A 16,500-nucleotide genomic window follows, 5' to 3' on the forward strand; every position below is an offset into this window, starting at 1 on the left:
GAGAGTCCGCCTGCTGATGCAGGAGACACGGGTTCGTGCCCCGGTCCGGGAAGATCCCACATGCCGTGGAGCGGCTGGGCCCGTGAGCCGTGGCCGCTGAGCCTGCGCGTCCGGAGCCTGTGCTCCGCAACGGGAGAGGCCACAACAGTGAGAGGCCCACGTACCACAAAAATTTAAAAAAAATAAAAATAAAAAAAAAATGGCCTGTTTTGTTCTGTTTTCTATTTTCGTAGGTATCGTGCTCCTGAAGTTTTATTAAGATCTTCAGTTTACAGCTCTCCCATTGACATGTGGGCTGTTGGGAGTATAATGGCTGAACTATACACGTTAAGACCACTTTTCCCAGGGACGAGTGAGGTCGATGAAATCTTCAAGATTTGCCAAGTTTTAGGGACTCCCAAAAAAGTAAGTACTTTTGTCCTTAAGTTGTTATAACTTTTGATTATTTGTAACTTTTGGCCAGCTAGCTGATATCTTCATTTTCAAAAAGGCTTACACTTTAAGGGTTAATTTTCTTATAATCAGTCTTTTTTTTTTTTATTGGGATGGGATGAGGATTGCAAGAAGCCAGAATCCCACCAGACTGTAGAAAAAAGGGGCTTACCTTTCTTTAAGAACTTAAGGGAAAATTCTCTATACTTAGAATTCTATGTATTTAACTTTGGTCTGATGACCAGCCGATGGCGACATGCTTTTAGCCTCTTTCCTACTCGTTCTGTGAATGTCCATTGGGATCAACTCATTAATGCCAGGTGTCCTGGACTTTATTTTCTCTTAATCTTTTCCTGTTTACATTTACATACCTCTGCCATGGATATTTAATTTCTTGAACTGAGTACTTTTCAATTAACTATTGCACTCACGTAGACTTCACTTTCTGAGATGCACTTATTTAATAAGTTTAAGGGCTTCCCTGGTGGCGCAGTGGTTGAGAGTCCGCCTGCCGATGCAGGGGACGCGGGTTCGTGTCCCGGTCCGGGAGGATCCCACGTGCCGCGGAGCGGCTGGGCCCGTGAGCCGTGGCCGCTGAGCCTGCGCGTCCGGAGCCTGTGCCCCGCAACGGGAGAGGTCAAGACAGTGAGAGGCCCGTGTACCGCAAAAAACAAACAAACAAACAAAAATAATAAGTTTAAGTATGTATAATTACACCTGAATGAAATGAGCGTATGCCTCGTAGTTAACATGAGTCAAGTTAACGCAGCTATTCGAGCTTTAACGTGACTCACTTCCCAGCTGTGTGCAGTTTTTGACATTGGATGCAACGTATAACATATAATGAGGATCTCTGTGATAATCAGTGTCTCCGCAAATCGTTTGTCCTTACTTGTTCAGAGCCACCTGGGCACCATCATCACCATCGAGATCCAAAAGACCAGAGTTTAACATTTTGAAATTTATGAAAGTGCTTTCTCATCTTTTCCCTAATTCTCAACTCACAGTTCTTTCTATAGTGTTTATAGCACTGAATTGTGTATGTGGTCTGGTATTTCATTTTCACATTTATTTATGAGTCAACATTAAAGTTTTCATACACAAGTGATTTTTATATTATTACTCTTTTAAATTGATCATTAGAAACAAATTATGTATTGCCTCCCCTCCCCCACTTTTATATTCCTTAAACAGAGTGACTGGCCGGAAGGGTACCAGCTTGCATCCTCTATGAATTTCCGCTTTCCCCAGTGTGTTCCTATAAACTTAAAAACTCTTATTCCCAATGCCGGCAGTGAAGCTATTCAGCTTATGACTGAAATGTTGAGCTGGGATCCAAAGAAACGACCAACAGCGAGCCAGGTAAGACAGATCTCCCTGGTATAGTTGTGTGTGGGTTTGTTTGTTTGTTTGTTTGTTTTAATTTGAGGTTTTACAATATTAGGGATATTTTTCTTTACAAAGACAAGTCTGCTTTCAACCAGAGTTTTACCAAAAGAATTAAGCCCTAAAGCTTAAGGTATCCAGTGCATGTAATGATTTAACTTCTAGGCATGTAAGATTCTTGGGAGAATTGCAAAAATAGCCACTCCAATGATTTTCTGTTTTTTATTTATTTATTTTTTGCGGTACGCGGGCCTCTCACTGTCGTGGCCTCTCCCATTGCGGAGCACAGGCTCCGGACGCGCAGGCTCAGCGGCCATGGCTCACGGGCCCAGCCGCTCCGCGGCACGTGGGATCCTCCCGGACCAGGGCACGAACCCGCGTCCCCTACATCGGCAGGCGGATTCTCAACCACTGCGCCACCAGGGAAGCCCGATTTTCTGTTTTGTGGTTCAAATGAGGAACCCTGTGGAGGTTGAGGCTGAAAGGAATTAATCTCTAATGGTAAAAATTCAGGCATGTCGACACTTTGATCTTTGACTTCTAGCCTCCAGGATGGTGACAAAATACATTTCTGTTGTTTAAGCCACCCAATCCGTGGTACTTGTTATAACAGCCTTAGAAAACTAAACGGTGAGGATAACTATCTGGGAGAATAAAGCTGTATTTCTCTGGCTTTTGAGGTGAGGGTAGAGGCATCTGGATTTACTGTTCCACTTAGATGACGTTCACTAGGAGAAAAATGATCTCTCCACCACCACCAAGGAAATAAATGGTTGGCTATGAAGGCACAATGGATTCTGGACAGAGAATGAATGTCCACTTCAATAACCCTTCAAGGAAGTTTTGAAATCACTATTCTTTCAATATTTATTGAGCACAAACTAAGAAACTAAGTGCCTGGTAGTATGTTAGGTGGTTGGAATTTCAGATATGAATATATGACCCCTTTCCTGGCCTGGTGGAACATTCTGCAGGTACTCAATTTTCTACCACACTTTTTTGGGGGACAGAGTGCTTTGATAATTTAGAGACAGTTAACAGAGAGATGTATAGGGATGGTCCTTCCACCCAGAGGAAGGATGGTGGTAAAATTTAAGGAAGAATTTGCAAAGGAAATGACATTTACACGAGGCATTAAAAATGTTGGAATTTGTTCACACTTTTTTTCCATCTAGCATCTTCCTTTCCCTTCTTTCTCTGGCAAAGTGATCGAGCTCTAAACATTGAGGCAGTCACAGAACTGGAGGATGAATGGGAAATGGGCTAGAAAGACAACTATGAAATAACAAACCATCACACTTAGAGTTAGAAAAATGTTGACCTGATTTGCACAGGATAGGCTGTATTTTCTGTATGACTCCAAATGTTTATGACGAGCTTGTGTTCATCTCATAGTATAAAAGAATAACGAGGAAAGTAAGAGTCAGAAAAAAAATTCAGGCACGTGACAAGCTAATTAGGAAGAAACTTGTCCCAGGTAGTAAAAGAGCATCTCTTCACTTAGACAACCTAGTAGACTTTCCGACGCTCTCCTACCGTGTAGAGGACTCGGCTCCCTCTACACGGCAGTATCGTCCCCCCCCCCCCACCGCAGGACTGCAGTAATGGTCCCTCTCGGGCTCCCACAAGAGGGCAGCGTGGGATACCCATGCTCGGCTCCTTGGCGGCTATACCCTCAACACCTACAGAGGAATCCTGTCTCGTGGTCTTGAAAACGCCACGGTTTTATCTGCAAAGGGCTTAAATTAAAAAGTCGTAACAGGCTTTATGGTATTCTTATTGTTATTTAAATATAAATTGAGGATTGAAATAAACCAAATAATTATTTGGCTTTAAAAAAATTTAATTTGAGAAGGTATTTTCTAAAGGTCGACTGGAAGAACAAATAGGAAAGAATAGCCAAGACAGGTTTGAACAATAATAAGTAATCAGAGGACAGTGGTAGGGTTAGACAGCTTGCCCTATCAAACGGTAAAATAATCTGTAAAATGATAGTAATTACAACAGTGGGGTACGGGCATAAGGTACTTACAGTTGCAGAAGCTGCAAGTCTGCGTAAGGTAAAATCTCTCTCTATATATATATATATGTGAATGTGTATGAAAGACTAGAAGAAAGTACTGAAAAGAAAAACATCAAAATGTGAGCAGTAGTTTTCTCTTGGTGTTGGCTTTAGAGATGATTTTAATTTCTTCTTGAGAACTTTCTATACATTCCTTATTCTATTCAGTCAATACTCCCTTAACAGGAAAAAAGAAGATATTATTTTTTAAAGATCCTCTGTTTCTTTAAGGAGGGTAGCTGGTATCTTAAAGAGGAAAAGTTACAGATGAAGCCTTGAAATTACAAAACATTCATAAAGCTTCTAGCTCCAAAATGTAATTATTGACTTAGGAATAGTGACATACGAATTAATGGCGCTACTTAATTCAGAACCTGAGTGCCTTCTACGTGTCAGGTACTGATGTATTTAAATCGTCTACAGCCGTTGAGTTCCACTGGGCAATGCCCATGTAGTTAACACACACATCTGGTGTGGCAGGGGACACAATGAAGTTTCTAAGGGGAAACTTAGAAGAAAACCTTTTTCTACCTCTGCCAAAATATACCCCTCCCTGCCCTTCACCTCTTCCTTGTTCACTAGTTCATCGCCCTGCTTTTCAGTGGAAGCAGGGAGACAGGGAGAGGTTAGGTTACAGGAGTTGCCTCTGTCCATCTAAAATCTGCCCCTGCGCACCTGAGAAGTTAACTGGGGGTCCGGGCTCTGCCTCCCCGTAGGCGGGTACTGGCTTAGGGCAGGAGGTGCAGGGGAACGGGGCTTGATTAGCTTAAGGAGCAGCCCCGTCCCCGATACACACACACAAAACAGCAGAACTGGGAACTTCCCTCCCCACCCAGACATGTAGTACTGACGAGGGGACCTGCATCCACAGCTGAGCTGCCCAGAGAGCTTCAGACACCCCCCAGATCGGTTTTCACAAACCTCGGTACCACTGACATCTTTGACCCGCTAATTCTTTGCTGTGGGGAGGCTGTCCGGTTCGTTGTAGGATATGGAGCAGCATACCTGCCAGCATGCCTTGATGCCCGGAGCGCCTCCCAGCCCCCCCCCCGAGTGGTGACAATGAAGAAAATGTCTCCGAAGGGGCAAAATACCGCCAGTTGAGAACCACTGCTGTAGCCTGTGTCACCCAGATGGTCACCAGCTCTGTCCCCTACCCGCCACTTCCATGCAGTAACAGTGATTTGATGACTGATCTAGTGAAAACTCAGTGACCATTTTTACTAGTCCTTTTATAGTTTATTCCCATAAATACTTTCTCTTTGTTGTTATATTGTTAAAGCTTATTTCAATTTCTTAGAATTTTTTTTTTATTGCTAGTAGACATGTACTTACAGTTAGGCTAAAAATAACCCTGAATTTTATACGATGTTAATCATTTAAAATAAACTACGTAGAAGGCTTTCTTAACTCATTTCTCAATGCCTTTATGGAGTCTAAAACATTATCGGTATCTAGTGTTTTAGTTTGAGTTAATCATATCAAATTCAGCCAATGCTTATAAGCTAGACTTTGTTTTTTATACAGTCTTTAAAAGAACAGTTGCCTTGACTGGATGTTGACATTACAAGTGAGTTATACATTCTTTCTACTAGTATGTACTTTTTCATTTTTTTAAATGACATTTACTTCTCAAATCATGGTTTTTTTTCTGGGTATCTTTTTAAAGTCATCACATAAGGGGAAAACTGGATGCTTTCTAAATCTCTGAAGCTTACCTAGACTAGTGATATAGGCCTAGCCCAGCGCTGGACAAGAGTTTATATGCAATAAATTTAGGTGAAACCGTTTTCCATTTGTTATTTCCACGCCTCTTTAGGCATTGAAACGCCCATATTTTCAAGTTGGTCAAGTATTAGGCCCTTCCTCACATCATCTGGCATCGAAACAGCCTTTAAATAAGCACGTGCAACCACTAGAGTCAAAGCCACCTGTCGCTGATCTAGAACCTAAGCCTCTGCCAGACATAAGTGACCAGACTGCCGGACAGCCCCAGCCGAGAAACAGCCACCAGCCACTGCGGTCCATCCAGCCGCCACAGAACACGGGTGTCCAGCAAACGCCCAAGCGGCAGAGTCAACAGAAACAGCCGCCAACACTATTTCCAAGTATCGTCAAAAACATGCCAACCGTAAGTAGCCCATGATGACCCTTCGGATGCGATGGTTTGGTTCCATTAGGATTTTGTTTCTAGGCATTCTAAAAATGTTGGGGAAGATATAAAAGAGGTCCGTCTGTTTCGTTTCTCAATACAGACCCAGAACCCAAAACAGTGTCTGGCACATGGTGAATTCTCAACAAATATCTGTTGAATGAATGAATGAATCATTGTCCACACTGTTTTTGAACCACCTCCAGGGTCTTGAGGAGTCCACATTATCCTTGGGGCAATTCTGACTTCTAGAAAGTTCTTCCTCATACTGAGCTAAAATCTGGTTTCTGTAGCTTTTAATAAAAGTTAATCACAAAAAAAATAAAAATAAATTAAAAAAGTTAATCACTCTTCCAGAAAGGCAGCCTTTCAGATACTTGAAAATCGCCCCTTACATTATCTGCCCCTTTCTCTAAGCGAAACACCCTCAGTTCCTTCACGTACTCCACTGGGATGTCATTCACCGATGACTGAGTGACCCTTGGCTCCTGTGTATGAAGGAGCCTTTGAGTACCCCCACCCTCCTGCTTCCCCTGCCAGAACCAGAGGCAGACAGTAGGTAGGAAATACAAAACAGGGTGAATCACCGCCAACATTCCAGAACCCTGTGTTCCCTCGTGCCATCAAGGACTACTTTTTTTTTTTCTTGGAAGGCCCATAAAGTGTTGACTCACACTGGGAGGGGAGGAGAGGAAGTTAACATTACTAAATAGCTACTAAGTGCCATGCAGTATGCAACACCCTCCCGCCCTCTCGCATGCATTCACTAAGTTAAAGTACCCAATAAACTAGCCCGAGAGTTTTAGATGCCTAATGAGTTCCAGAGTGGGGAACTGAGCACTGCGTTAACTAAAGTTCCCAGGTCTGCTTTTACAAGTGCTTCTGCTCAATCACCTCTCATTGTGTATTCGATCTCCAGGATTCCAAAAACTGGAAGACCTTACTTTTACCTCTCACATTTCTAAGAAGTATTTTTGAACCCTTATTTTGTCTTCTCAGTTTAATCATTCTGCCCAGCTTGTCACCACCAGCTGTGGAATGGTTGTTCATTTTTTTTCCTCCCGTACCTTCACGATGAACAGGATAGCAATGTGCCCTTGGGATAGCAAGCCACTAGAACCTTCCTCTAGATGGATACTGATCCATTAATCAGTACTCTTGGTCAGATCACTGAACTATGTACTTGTCTCAGTCTGCTCAGGCTGCCATAAGAAAATACCATATAGACTGTGTGGCTTAAATAACAAAAATTTACTTTCTCACACTTCTGGAGGTTGGGAAGTCTAAGATCAAGGTGCCAGCCAACTTGGTTCCTGGTGGGGCCCTCCTCCTGATTTGGAGACAGCACCTTCTTGCTTTGTCCGCATGGCAGAGAGAGAAAGCAGCTCCCTGGATTCTCTTCTTCTAAGGGCGCTAATCCCGCCATGAGGGTCCCACCCTCATGACCTCACCTCATCCCCAGTTACCTCCCAAAGCCCCATCTCCAAATACCAACCCATTGGAGTTGGGGGATAAGTTTTGGTGGGACATAAACATTCAGCCCATGACAGTACTGATGCTTCTTTGTTGTCCTTTCATTACTTCATTTCTTTGATAGCATGAAAGAAGACCCTGTCACCTCCTTTGCTGAAGGCCATACAGACTACATGCACTCGCTGTCTGCTTTTTATGAAAAATGGTGGCCTGTGTGATCTACCACCTTTTTTCCTTAGTGCTCAAAAACTTTCTCTTTAATAACTGATGTTAGAATCTTTGCCCTCATCTGGTACCAATCTTATTAATGTGGAGTTTGCAAAAATCCACCTTCCACTTTATAAAAATTATTAATATTTGTCCCTTTCCAATCTTCCTAGACATGAGACGACTTGATGTTGCTGGCATTGTTCAGCAGGACCCTAACATACAGTTCAACTGAAATAATAAGAGTCTCAAACTCAGCCAAGTATAACTTTTGATTAACTCTACTCACCTGGGGCTTTAGATCTTCTTATTCTCCTTAGTCTGGAGCTCATTCTCTCTGACCAAGAAACAAGAGTGTAAGAGAAGTTGGCAAATACCACTTTTTGTTCATCCTCCATCACTGTGGCACCATCAGCTTCAAGCAATGGCATATCCATTCTTTAAGCATCTTCTTACTTCAAACACAGCTGTATTTGCTGACCTTGCTTCCAAATTCCCCAGTTTTCTATTGCCTTTTGGAGTTTTCAGTTTCTATGCCCCCAAACCACTGCATGGTCCGCCCCAGGCCAGGTCTTCTTCCTCACTCCTTATTTCTGTTAACAGAGCTACCATTCTGAGACAGTCAGGCTCACATTTTTAAAGTCGTCCCCGCCTTTCCTTCTCTGTGTCCAATAGGATCACATTCAGTGACTTAGGACAGAACCTGACCACTGTGGCTTAAACCACGAGGGGTCGTTTTTTCTCTCATAGCGAGAAGGTGGGTGGTGGGTAAGCCAGGGCTGGTGCAGCTCATAAAAGGAACCAGACTGCTCTGTCTTCCTGCTCTACTGCCCTCCTCAGCACGTGGCTCTCGGTCCTGTGGCCACAGCTGGCTGCTGCTCCTTTGGGGTTGCATCTGCCTTCCAGAAGGGGGAAGAGTGGAAGACACTGGCACAGGCCCGGCAGAGCCTAAACTGTTTCTCGTGGAAGCCCCTCCCAACAGACCTGCACTTACAAGTCACCGGCTAGGTCGTGTCCCACGGCTACACAGAGCTGCAAGGGAGGCTGGCATTTCAGATCTTTTACGTGCGCATATTGTTGCCCTGAACATAATCTTAGTGAGGAAGCAGTGTCTGCTACACTCTCCTTGACCTCTGTTCGGAGAGACAGAAAAAAGTCCAGACCTTTTATTTCTTGTTAACAGCAAATGTATTCTTTCCTGAGCATTCCAACCACGGTGAGCCCGTGGCTCTTGTTACCGCATTCCACTGTAACTGCAAAGGCCTCCTATCTGAGGAGCCTGACCTTTCTCGAATGCTGCCTTTATCACATCCCTTTTTAATCTCAAAAACATCCAGTGTTCTCCACTGCCCATAGGACAGCTGCGATGTCCCAGGCATACGATGAAGGCCCATGATCACACAGCATCGGCCTGTCTTCACAACCCTATCCTCCATCCAGCACGAACCATCTGCTTCAGTAAACGCAGTCTGCCCTTTCCCCCTGGAACACACTCTGGCACTTTCCCATTAAAAAGCCGTACGCTATGCATCTCCACTTCCAAACTCTAGAATAACCACCACCACAACGATACCTAGCCTACAGTAACGCTTATGTTCCAGGCCCTATCCTAAAAACCTCCGATGTATTTTACTATCAAATCCGAAAACACTAAGTTAGATAAATACTGTATGTCGCCATTTAAGGAGAAGGAAACTGAGGCTTTGAAAAGTTAAGTCATTTGCCCAAAGAGAAAGAGACACAGCCACGCGTGGCAGTTTTCCAGATTACACATCAACAAAGACTCAATTTTGATCCTACGTATTCGTCTCCCCCGACCCGAGTTCACAGAGATCTGTCCTCTCTCAACTTCCTATCATAGTTTTAACATGTGCTACCTATTTCTGTTACTACTTTTAAATATGTATATATGTTATCTCCTTAACTGTATGGAGAGCTCCTTGAGGATGGGACTCTTGGCACCAAATATAATAGCTTTGCACATAAAAGGCATTCGGCACCCGACTGAAGATGACGATACTGGTTTCCCACCACAGAAGCCAAATGACACTCTGGGCCTTAAAGGTGCCAGGAGGCGCTGGGGTCAGCCTGTGGTCAAGGCTGAGGACGCCTGGGAAGAGTCTGAGGACCGTGACTTCGGAGCCTCCCATTCCAAGAAGCCAAGCATGAGTGTTTCCAAAGCAACGAGGAGAACAGATTCTCCGTTTCGGTAAGATTTCACACTTCTTGGGAAAATGTGTTTTCATCAGGCATCACCTTTGCTCATTAAGTATCAATGAGTGTACATATTAAAAGACAAGGAGTCGCTTAATGTTGCTTCTCCTGTCAAATCCAGATCTCTGTGCTCACCTCTGAAAAAGTAAGACTCCTGACCCCTCAGGGCAACGATTCTCAGCGTCAGTGGCTGAGCGTGGCTGGAGGGAGGAGTTCTAGTTCGGTTTTTCGTGTCCCCTGTTACACTGTGATCACCATATTTCCCATTGGAAATCCACATGCCTCTTCTCAAAAAGCAAAGCACAATCTACAAAGGTAATGGCTTCCTCTGGTGGTGGCGTTCAGAGCTACTCGTTCAGTTGCCTGTTGTTCTAAGCTTTTTTGATCTTTCTCTGAACCTTTCCCGGAAGTTTGGGATCTGTAGCGGTCCCTTTTCAGCTGGCATCATCATTTAGTGCATTATTCAACTTTGAGGTGAAGACGGGTGAAATTTTGGTGAATATTCTGGGAAAAGAGTTGCCTTGTCCCTGCCCCGCCTTGGAACAAGAGAGGAATAGGGAGGAAAGATGGCGCACGAGTCAGGGAGACTTCTCTCATGGCTGTTTGGTGCTTTACCGGGCAGAAGTCTTCACTTGGGAGTCCACGCACCTCTGAAGGTAGACGCAGACGTGCCACGGGGAGATAATTCTCAGCCAGTCAATTTCCAGATCCCCAAGTTCCACAGGTACTGCTCCCCGAAATCCACAGACTGGAGAATAAACAGAATAAACCTGCTCGATGCCCCTTCCACTCTAAGTCAGAAAGTCACACCTCTCCGTCACTTCCAATCTTGCCGGCACCGGGCAGGGTGTGACAAGCGTCGAGGTGCTAACCGAAGGGGGAGATCAGAAGACTGGCTCTTCACCTCAGAAGGCTTTTGCTGCCTTGCTGGTCCTGTATGTACGTATTTCTCTTAAGGCGAAAACCCAGCATTTCGAAATAGGGTATTTTAGCCTGTGTTGGAAAGCAGGGTGCAAACACCGTGGCCGGAAATGAGTAGGGCTGTTTCTAATGAAGGGGGCTCCCTGTGTCCAGGGCCACCCCAAAGTGGTAGCCAGCAGTTCCAAGGGCCAATCACATCCGTGTCCATCCCTGGGGGGGGGGGGGGGGGGTCGACGTGGTGACCAGGACTTTCCCAGCGGGGAACCGCAGAGGCCTGGGGTCAGACAGGTGACGAGAGCTGGCCAGGGGGGGCCAGGCCTCGGCACAGGAAGAGGCCCGGTCCCAGGTGGGAGAGAAGGTCGTGGTGCGGGGCTGCACACAGGGCGACAGGCAGCAAAACCAGTCACGGCCAGAGGACTGGCTGCCGCCCGGACAGATGGCCTCGGGAGCTAGACAGAGCTAAGCCCGGATGCCGGAAGGCCTCCGCTCCGACACAGAACTGGGGCCGTAGGAGGCCGGGCACTGGGGGCCAGAGGCACCCCTCCCGGTCCCCGCCAGGCACCCGGCCAGGCGCTCGCCGCCACCCAAGTCGATCCTGCCTTCCGGGGGACAGGGCACCTCTCAACAAACGCACGATGTCTCTGTATGTCACTGGGCTCTTTGGAAATTCTGTTTGCGGACTTTCCTAACACGTCCCCGCTTCAGTTCTCTTAGCCCAGCCTAAACCGTGTTCTAACAAACAGCCTTAGGGGTTACACACGGCTGGAGTAGCCAGCTGGAGATGGCTGTGAGTCTCTTCCCTTCCAACACGCCACCTTCCCACATCACAAATCCACAGCGGCAGCAGTCGCAGGAAAAACGGAAACGTTCTGTACACAGGCAGTTTGCTGCTTAGGTTCAAAGCTTTCTGCCTCACACTGTCCAGTGTTAGGAATGATTCTACGCACAGCCCGATATCTAGTCGGGGAGAGGGGCTGTCACTTAGCGCTCCTATCAGCAGGTGGTCTCTGATGGAAACCACTGACTGGCTTGAAAAGATGTGCGGAGGGTGGGCGAGAGCATAGCCGCCGTCATCTTCCCGTGCTTCACCCGGTGATGCTACTTTACGTTGACTTTCAAGGCTTCCAGAGTCAGTACCTGCAGGCCCCAACCACTCAACAGGGGAAAACAAGAACTTACCCGCTGCTCTTTCCCTAAAATCTGATTCTGAATTGTCAACTGCTTCAACAGCTAAACAGTACTATTTGAAGCAATCAAGATACCTTCCAGGTAAGCAGAGAAAATAAAATGTTTCCTGGTAACTAGAATAGTTAATAGGTCATGCTCCAGGGTCTTTGATTCTCTGAAGAAAGGGCACCAGTGAAATACAATCACAGTGCTCTTTGCGGGCTCAGCCTGTCACCACCGGGGACTTTTCTGGACCTCCTGCCTCTGTGAAGTCTGCTCAGGAGATGCCTGGCAGCCACCAGTCAAGATGGCGAGTATGCTTCAGAAAACACCACCTCCCCCGCCAAAGCTATGCCTCCTGTAAACTGTCTGCAAACAATTCTGCACGCCCATTACCAGTTCTTATGAGAGGTAGAGTTTTATACTGTTTCCTAAATGATCTGATTTGTGTTTTTAAAAGATCATTCTGGCTGCTAGGTAGACCACGCTAGGGGCTCAAAAAGGGTAGGGGATGGTCGAGTGGCCCAAGGGGAGTGGCCAAGAGGCCACTGCACACATCTGGATAGAGAGGGTGATGACTTGTTCCTTAGGACGGTGAGAGGAGTGGGAATGAAGACCGTAAGAGAGGGTGCACTTTTGAAAGATGCAAAGACACCAGTTGGTTAGTAAGTTTCGGTGCTGAAACCATGAGGAAGTTCTGATCTGACTGCAAAAGCAGGGGTGTAATAAAGTTTCCAGAACACAGATTCATGGGGGACACTTTTCCCTGTTTAAAAAAGAAAGAAAATTGAATCCATTTCAAGGAAGTAAAATCAGTGTTTCATCTTCGCTGTAGAAGTGGGCCCTCTGGTGGTGGGAAAGGGTATTGTACACTTTTTGGCCGACACCGGTTTTCCCAGCTCTTGCTTGCTCCCTCATGCAGTTTTCTGGAACGTACTTCAGGGTATCTGAGACCCCTCTGATCACTTCCTTTTTCACCAGAAAGATCTAACAAATTCTACTAATTACTCTGGGTCAGAAGCATGGCCGTAATTGAAGCCTAAGAAACAGACTCAAAATTAGAACGAACTGTTTGAAATCTAAACCTGAACCTGACGGTACCCTGTTTTGGCATGTTTCGTCTCAAAGATGGCCCCTCTAGAGCTGGGTGAGATTTGAAACTAGAACTGAGCTCAGTTCAGTCACTTGGACGAACATTTATTGAGCACCTATCGTGATCCAGCAACTGCAGACGACAGAAATGCAGAGAAGTGATCCTTGACACTTATTTATGGTTTGTAGTTAAATCATCGAATATCCTCAGGAATAACAAAGAGTCTTATCTTTGGAGGCCTTCCTTTTTTTTTTTTTTTTTTTTTACCATAAAGCCAAGTATTAAGGTCTTATGAAGCATCAACTTTTAGGATCATGGGAGCTCTAGAAATGTACCATATAATTTCAGGGCAGCCTGACATTATACTACAAGGATCGGCAGATCCGTGACACTGGCCTTCAGGGAGAGGGACGCAAGAGTCACAGTTATTGACCTGCTACTGACCGGCTGTGTACTGGAGCACGACTCCGGGATTCTGCTTTCTGTTACTTAACGATGGGACTGCAGTCACCCATCAGCTCGCCCCCCGCCCCGTAAGCCTTAGGTACTTAATTATCACAAGGTAGTTGTTGCAAACAGAGTACACACTGGAGGTGCTAAGGATCTCGGTGGTGCCCTTTGGTCTTACTCCCGGTCCCAGCACTTTTGACACCCTGTTCTGTGGATCCTTCTCGAGTCCCATCATCACTTACGGTCCTTCCTTCCACCCAGTGTATCCAACGCCCTGTGTCATTTGTATATGTGCCTCTCCTACTGCGTTTTTGGTTTTTTTTTTTAACATCTTTATTGGACTATAATTACTTTACAATGGTGTGTTAGTTTCTGCTTTGCAACGAAGTGAATCAGTTATACATATACATGTGTCCCCATATCTCTTCCCTCTTGCATCTCCCTCCCTCCCACCCCTCTAGGTGGTCACAGAGCACCGAGCTGACATCCCTGTGCTATGCGGCTGCTTCCCACTAGCTAGCCACCCTACGTTTGGTAGTGTATATATGTCCCTGCCACTCTCTCACTTCGTCCCAGCTTACCTTTCCCCCTCCCCGTATCCTCAAGTCCATGCTCTAGTAGGTCTGTGTTTTATTCCCGTCCTACCACTAATCTCTTCATGACTTTTTTTTTCTTAGATTCCATACGTATGTGTTAGCATACGGTATTTGTTCTTCTCCTTCTGACTTACTTCACTCTGTACGACAGACTCCGGGTCTATCCACCTGACTACAAATAACTCAGTTTTGTACCTTTTATGGCTGAGTGATGTTCCATTGTGAGAGGCTCGCCTGCTGCGTTTTAAATGTCTTAGCGAGACACACGAACTCCCCTGTGATCGGCCGCCCGCTCCCCTCTCCAGCCTCACTCTGGGCCACACCCTGTTCCCACCGCATCCTTCCCCTTCCCAGGTCCACCGCCCACACAGACGCCTCTCCCAGGAACACACCTCCCCAACTCCTACCGAGGCCTTATCATGATTCACATTCCAGCTTTAAATTACCTTTTTAGAAGATTGGCTTTGTTCCTTGTTTTTTTGCAGCCTCAGCACCAGATTCTTCTGCATAATTTGCACACTGCTAGTGACCTAATTATCTATAACTGTTCATGTCTCCCTTCTCACTAGAGTAGATTATAAGAGCCACAAGGGCAGAAACTGGTCTACTTTGTTCACCGCTTTCTCTCCAGTGCCACACACACTGCCTGGCACGTGGTAGGTGCTCAGTAAATATTTGCTGACTGACTTTTTAATATCCTTTGAGGGGACGGGATGGTAGTATATTAATTTTTGCTTCTCTTTAATGGTGTTTGGTTATAGAAGGTACCCCAGAAAAGCTTGTAAACTAATACATGTTTTAAAATTCCAGATTTTGTCTACTTCCAAGAAAACTGAAATCTTTTAACAGACAAAGAGTTAAAGCAATTATTTTCAATACTGAAGTATGTATTTACTGAAACAAAAAAGACTAGGGATATCGCAAGGCTAATTGTATTAAAATAACTTAAGTATTCAGGGCCCATTCTTTGTTGAACTGTATTTATAAAAAATATTCACCTAAAGAGATTTGTAGTTTTCTGCCCTGACCTCGCACCTTCTTTGGGGGTAAATATCTTGTGTGTGTGTGTGTGTGTGTGTGTGTGTGTGTGTGTGTGTGTGTGTGTGTGTGTGTGTGTGTGTGTGTGTGTGTGTGTCAAGATGTTTTTAACCTGAGTAATTGCTACCTAGTGCATCTTCATTATTGCCAGGGAATTGCCTATTATAGTTCTATTTGTAGGTATTTTATTAGAAACCAAAATCCATAAGGAGCAATATCCTACAATAAAGGGAAATGATCTACCTGATGGAGTGTTTCCTTAGAGAACTGATGACAGGTAACCCTGCGGCTTGGTTCGGAACAACCAGGCTTGTTTCTGGCTTTAAAACAAGGAATGTTATTATATGTCTCATAAATGTGAACCCTTGCCAAGGAGCTCACTTTGGGAAAAGTCAAAGCTCCCTTGAAACAGGGACTGACCCTCTCTCTACATTAATAGTAGTCCTCGGTAAGGATGTTTTCTAAACTAAAGAGAACCCTACATGTATGATCCAGAGGCTTAGACAGTGTGATGTCTCTGGCGTCTGCTAAGCTGAACCCAATTTAATTACCAGTCAAAAGAAAGCAAGTTCAGGAATTCTCAAATCTCTTAAAACTAGGTTAAAACAACACCCTTTGACCCCTGGGACCAAAGTCCAAGGCCGAGTCCACATTTCACAGATTTCAGAAAATCGTAAACAATTAGCTGTTTATATTTTACGATATCCGATACGCAAATAAGCTTCACAGATGGATCTTTACATGTACTTCCGAACGTCTCAGTTCCCCTGGGTTCTTGGCCGCGTGTCTGTTTTCCCCGGCTACCTCAAGCGTTCCTCAAGGGTCTGGCACAGAGCACACGCTCCAAATAAGTGTATGACATGGAAGTATCTTTTGGAAGAAAATTTTCGTGCCACCTCAAATTTTTAGAGACATTTAGCAAGAAATGTCCAATGTTTATCATTACTTGTATTACAGAAAATAACAACATTTTTAAAGCACACTGTGAGGACGGCAGGTGGCTGGACCACCTCAGGGTCCATCCAAAAGCAAGTATTTGCTCCACTGTAGCCAAAATTTATTTCCATTCCCTCGCGTTCTTTCTAGTCTTAGTTTGAATGTATATTTTTCCTTCAAGTTTATGATCGCCCTCTAACCTTTGAAATGACTGTTTTGTTCTTCTAAGGTGTAAACCCCAAGAACGTGTCCTTGATAGCCAGTGGAAAGGATGTGAACCCATATACCTGGAATAGCCAGTTATTTCCTAAGTCGCTGGGACCCATGGGGGCAGAACTTGCTTTCAAAAGGAATAATGCAGGTAAAGCAAGAC

The 16,500-nt window shown here is 45.1% G+C and overlaps 1 protein-coding gene across 2 annotated transcripts in view; it reads left to right on the forward strand.

Moving 5' to 3' along the window:
* Nucleotides 1-16,500, forward strand: part of MAK (male germ cell associated kinase) — a 49,824-nt gene that overhangs the window by 23,133 nt on the left and 10,191 nt on the right. For both annotated transcript variants that reach the window (XM_067006777.1, XM_067006776.1), the window contains exons 8-13: nt 234-405; nt 1,627-1,794; nt 5,700-6,011; nt 9,749-9,921; nt 11,968-12,116; nt 16,357-16,488. In XM_067006777.1, coding sequence (XP_066862878.1) covers nt 234-405; nt 1,627-1,794; nt 5,700-6,011; nt 9,749-9,921; nt 11,968-12,116; nt 16,357-16,488 — 1,106 coding nt within the window. The remainder of the gene's footprint in view (nt 1-233; nt 406-1,626; nt 1,795-5,699; nt 6,012-9,748; nt 9,922-11,967; nt 12,117-16,356; nt 16,489-16,500) is intronic.

This window comes from Kogia breviceps, chromosome 10, assembly GCF_026419965.1.
Source record: "Kogia breviceps isolate mKogBre1 chromosome 10, mKogBre1 haplotype 1, whole genome shotgun sequence".
Taxonomy (NCBI): Eukaryota; Metazoa; Chordata; class Mammalia; order Artiodactyla; family Physeteridae; genus Kogia; species Kogia breviceps.